This window comes from Dipodomys merriami, unplaced genomic scaffold (assembly GCF_024711535.1).
Source record: "Dipodomys merriami isolate MVZ:Mamm:240054 unplaced genomic scaffold, mDipMer1.0.p SCAF_50, whole genome shotgun sequence".
Taxonomy (NCBI): domain Eukaryota; kingdom Metazoa; phylum Chordata; class Mammalia; order Rodentia; family Heteromyidae; genus Dipodomys; species Dipodomys merriami.
The window spans coordinates 2,051,179-2,055,969 of record NW_027206069.1 but is presented as its reverse complement, the minus strand read 5'-3'; the positions used below and the strand labels follow the sequence as shown (position 1 = coordinate 2,055,969).

Sequence of the window (4,791 nt, the reverse complement as noted above, 5' to 3'; positions counted from 1 at the left end):
CATGCTGACTGCCAGAGCCAGGCCTAGGGCAGAGCTCAACAAGAGCAAGAGCCCAGAACCTTGTGCTGGCTACTATCGGTAGCAAAAACAGCTGTCAGGGAATCCAGGCCTGTGGAGGAAGCCCCAGGTTTACAAAGGTGGTGGCAGCCAGTGTGGGGCTGGCGAACGGGAGGCACATCCTGGTCACACATCTCCCAGCTGGGCCACTGCCAGCCCGCCAGCCTGCAGGATCGAGTCCAAAGCCCAAGAAGTTTACGAGGCCCCAGATGCTGACAGCACAGGAGCCCATCGGAGCCGGGCCTGTCCTCTGCACATTCTGTCCCTGGGCTTGAACAACACGTCAGCCGCCACCCCCCGCGCGTCCAGATCCTGCCCGGCTCAGCTGTCACCTTTCCGGGACACCGCCCACGGGCTCCGGATCACAGCGGGACACTGGATCCTGACTCCCTCCCCCCCGCCCCCCTGTCCCGGGGAGCTGGGCCCCGCGGGACCCCGAGAACCCGGAGCCTGCCGGGCTCCCGGGCCGCAGCGCGCGCAACAGACCAGACAGGTCCTTCTGCACAGAGGTCGGTGTATGTAAAGTGCCAGGCACAACGCTCAGAAAAATAGCCTCGTCCCCGAGTCCCGCGCCCCCCACCCCCGGGCCTAGCCCTTGCCAGTGAGGTCCAAGGGCTGCAGGAAGGGCGGCAGCGGCAGCTCGTCCAGGGCCTCGGGGAAGCGGCCCGGGGAGATGGCGGTGACCAGCACCTGCATGGCGCGCGCGAAGAGCGAGGGCGGCGCCAGGCCCGCCAGCCACTGGAACTTGTCCTCGCCCAGCAGCCGCTGCCAGCGCGGCCGGTCGCCCAGCAGCTGGGCGCGCGCCGGGCCCGCGGCGCCCGCGGGCGTGTACAGCGCCAGCAGGTCGAGCAGCAGCAGGCGGCGCTGGCGCGGCTCCCCGGGGCCCGCGGGGGCGGCGGCCGCGCCGGGGCCGGCGGCAGGGCCGGGGCCCGGGCCCGCATCGCGGCCCAGCTGGCGCAGCAGCAGCTCGAGCGGCGTGAGGCCGCCGCCGTCGCGCAGGCCCGGCGAGGCGCCGTGGCCCAGAAGCAGGAAGAGGCACTCGGGCCGCGCCAGCTCGCAGGCCACGTGCAGCGACGTGCCGCCGCCCTCCACGCGGCTGCAGCCCCGCCGGTCCAGCAGCCGCGCGCGCTCCTCGGCCGGGAAGTCGCGCACCGTGCGCAGGATGCGCCGCAGGATGCCCACGCGGTTGTACCGCACGGCCAGGGCCACGTGCGGGCCGGGCGCCGCGCAGCAGCGGAAGCCCGCGCTAGGCGGGGCGAGCGCGCGCCGCGGGAAGGTGGCCAGCAGGTAGTGCGCGTAGGCCTGGTGGTCGTGCACGAGCGCGTAGAGCAGCGCCTCCGACGGCGAGTAGGCGGCGGCGCGCCCGCGCTCGTCCCAGTGGAAGGCCTCGCTGGCGCGCATGTCCTCCAGCAGCCACACCGGAAGCAGGTCGCGCACCGCCTGGTAGAAGGCGAAGGATGACTTCCGGCACTGCTTCTGCGCCCTTGAGCGGGCGGCGCCCGCACCCTCGGGCCCGCCGTCAGCGCCTCCCCCGAGCCGCGCGTCCCACGGCATGCTGACCGCAGGGCACCGCGCGACCTCAAGGCATGGGCCCAGGCCACCGGGGACCGACCTGCGGAAGGAGTGGGTGTGGTGAGGGCGCGGAAGGGGGAAACAGCGGTCCGGGAAGGGGGCTCCCATCCTCCTTGACCCGCCTCTGTCTGGGTCCCTCAGACCTGCCTCCAGTCTCGGCCGGGCCTTCCAGCTATCAGCCCTCGCCCTCCAGCTCCACTGTCTCCTGGACCCAGCATCGTGGCTGTGGCTGCACCTGATCTCCTTCCTTGACACGGTCTCGGGTCCTGCTCTCCCTGGCACCGCTGCCTTCACAGCCCCGCACCTTCCCCGGCCCTCGGACCTGCTGGAAGGGCCTACGCCTGGGCCAGACCTGTCCAGCCTCACGTGACAAATGACCACGTGTAACAGGATAAGAAAACCCAAGCCAGGGAGGCTCAGTGGTAGAGCGCTTGCCTTGCATGCCTGAGGCCCTGGGTTCGATTCCTCAGCACCACATAAGCAGAAAAAGCTGGAATGGGCGCTGTGGCTCAAGTGGTAGAACGCTAGCCTTGAGCTGAGCTGAAACAGCACCCAGGCCCAGAGTTCAGGACCCATAATGGACAAAAGAAAAGAAAAGAAAACCCAAGCCAGACCTCACTCTGAGCCAAATCCATTCTCCACCCTTAAGTTTCCCAACCACCTCGGCGCTGGCCACTCCTGGGGCCTGGAGCCTCCTTCCAGGTGGGAGGAGGTGGGCGTGACCCAGACCCACCTGGTTCCTGGGTGGAGATGAATCACCTGGCGATGTGGAAGTCGGTCGTCACTTTCCCTCCTGGAATCTCCGCTTCCCCATCTGTAAGAAAAGTGGACCGTGGCTGGCTGTGGCTGCCCTGCCGGGCAGGGTGCGGGCCTTTCACGCCCCAGAGTCGGGGAGGGGCCAGGGGCCTCTGTCCTCACCGCCGCTCCTGGAGGATGAGGTCAAGCTAGACTTGGGTCCATGTGTCTGCTAAGGGACAGTCTTCAGTCCCTGGACCTGAACACCTCTCCACCTCCTCCTGACTTGGGTTCTGCCACCCCATTCTCCAGGAGAGGGACAAGTTGTCCAAGGTCAGTCATCAAGTTCACGGTCCGGCCCGGATCAGAACCCTGGTCTCCGGCGTTCCGTTCGGGCTCCTTCCACACACGGTGAGCCCTCAGGCCGGACCTGAGCCCTGACCTCTGACCCTTGGCTCGAGTGGCCTCTGGCCTCCAGCAAGTGTCCCTGTGGCCGCCAGGGGCCTGGGGCGGTGGGCGCGGCGGGCAGGCCCGAGGCACACACTCGGGCTCCAGGGATGGACGCTGAGCTGGGACGGGCCCCGCGCCCCAGGGGCCCCGCGCCCCAGGTGTGCTGACCGGGCTCGGTGGGACGCCGGGCGGGTTACGTAAAGTTCGGACGCCCCGCGTCACCGGGCAGAGTCGGCCGCGACTCCGAGACTGGGGGTTGGGCCAACAAGGGCAGCGCGCCCGGCCGCCCGCCAGCGCCCCGGTGCCCTCCGGGCAGGCCCGGCCCGACGCGGGTGGCAGGTCGCCGGGGGCAGGCCGCTCGTCCGCGGGTCGGGGCCGCACTTGCGGGCGCCCGCACACTGGGGGCGGCACCCCGGGCCGGGGCTGCGAGCCGGGGGACTCACCGTGGGGGGCAGCGGGGGCCCGGGCGCGCTGTCCCCGCTGCGGGCCGGAGCACGCAGGTCCCCGAGCAGGCGGAGGCCCCGAACGCCGGCCGCGAGCGAGCCGCCGCCGCCGCCGCCGCCGCCACCCGCCGCCCGCCGCAGCCGCTTTCTGAGCCGCCGCGGCCGGAACGCAGGGCGGCGGTGCCGGCGCCGGCGGCAGGCGGGCGGCGCAGTGCGGCCCGGGCCAGACCAGACCGCGGGACCGTCCGCCATCGCCATTGGCCCGCGCCGCCAGCCCCCGCCGCTGCCCATTGGCCTCCTCGCTGCACCATTGTTACGTCACGAGCCGGGGGCGGGGCGCACAGCGAGACCCGCGGAAAACTTCGGAGAAACTTGAAGGCTTGCGGGTGGGGGTGTGGAGCGCGAGAGGGGCGGGGCGTTGGGCTGTGGGCGGGGCTCCGGGTCAGCGAGCTCCGAATCCCGGAGCTGGGCCGCTGCTGGCTTCCCCCAGATGTTTTCCACATCCACTCCCACCCTGACCCCCGTGACCTTGAGGAAAAACTGGGGCCGTGGCTGTTACCCATCAGCACGTGGGAGGGCCACGGGCAGGCCCCGGGCCCCTGAGGCCCCCCCAGCCGGCTCCCAGGGATAGTTGCACACCACCCAGTGCACACCGGATCTCATGCCTTGATCCTCGCTCCTTGGGAGGCTGCGATCTGAGGATTCTGGCTGGAAGTCAGCCTGGGCAGGAAAGTCCTTGAAACTTTTTTTTTTTGGGGGGGGGGTCCAGTCGTGGGGCCTGAACTCTGGGCCTGGGCGCTGCCCCTCAGCTCTTCAGCTCAAGGCCAGCACTCTACCACTGAGCCACCTTCCCAGCCCCGACCTTGAAACTCTTTATCTTCACTGGAAGTGGGGCTGTGGCTCTGGATAGCGCCCAGGCCCTGAGTTCAGGCCCCAGGGCTGGCACCAAAAAAAAACAAAAAAACATTTAACTTCCTTTCCTCCCAAGCTCCAGTGGACTGTGACCCCTCCCTGCTCACCCACCAGGAAATCCCACCTCAAGAGGAGGTAGGCTCCAAAAGAGAAAGCTGACATTTCCTCTGCTGCCTTCAGACACCTACGAACTGAGCTGGGTCCCCCCTGCCTCACACAGGCCTGAGGCTTAGGGTCTCGGCCTTGCCGACTCAGGAGCCAGAATGCATTCCAGAAGCATTAATATGCATTATCACATTGCAGTGGCTAGGAATTATAGGTCTGCTTTTGCCTTCCTCCCACATCTGGTCCTTCCACCAAAACCCCCAATCACCAGTCCCACAGTGAAGCCCTCCCCACCCCGTGCAGGGGTCTACCAGGTCTGCTCCCCAGAATGCCCCCCACCTTCTCAGCCAGGATCAGCCAGGTTGTCCCCCCCATCCTGTTTCTGCCCAGCAAAGAGACTGGCCACGGGACAAGCTTGGGTACACAGCTCAGCCTGGATCCGTGGAGCCCTGCCCTCTCTGCCTCCACGGGGCAGGGGTTGGGGAACTTCGCTCTGAAAGTCTCCCCTGCCCCAGGA

The 4,791-nt window shown here is 68.4% G+C and overlaps 1 protein-coding gene across 3 annotated transcripts; it reads right to left on the bottom strand.

Annotated features, from left to right (window-relative positions):
* Window positions 1-564: 564 nt before the first annotated feature.
* Window positions 565-3,439, bottom strand: Ankrd9 (ankyrin repeat domain 9). Of its 3 annotated transcripts, none has more exons than XM_069997775.1 (3): window positions 3,258-3,439; window positions 2,363-2,443; window positions 565-1,669 (listed from the first exon to the last, which is right to left on the bottom strand). In XM_069997775.1, exon 3 carries the CDS (start codon window positions 1,609-1,611, stop codon window positions 646-648), a length of 966 nt encoding a protein of 321 aa, XP_069853876.1. In that variant the 5' UTR covers window positions 1,612-1,669; window positions 2,363-2,443; window positions 3,258-3,439; the 3' UTR covers window positions 565-645. The 3 variants fall into 3 exon arrangements, with proteins under 3 accessions (XP_069853876.1, XP_069853877.1, XP_069853875.1); XM_069997776.1 differs by lacking the exon at window positions 3,258-3,439 and adding an exon at window positions 2,548-2,951; XM_069997774.1 differs by lacking the exons at window positions 2,363-2,443; window positions 3,258-3,439 and adding an exon at window positions 1,777-2,346.
* Between the last annotated feature and the right edge of the window lie 1,352 nt (window positions 3,440-4,791).

Excerpts from the sequence above, each read along its gene's own strand:
- Ankrd9 (XM_069997774.1), bottom strand. The coding sequence starts at position 1,847 with ATGCTGGGTCCAGGAGACAGTGGAGCTGGAGGGCGAGGGCTGATAGCT. Across the intron at positions 1,670-1,776 it reads AGGCCCGGCCGAGACTGGAG|GTCGGTCCCCGGTGGCCTGG; the intron begins GCAGGTCTGAGG and ends CTCCTTCCGCAG.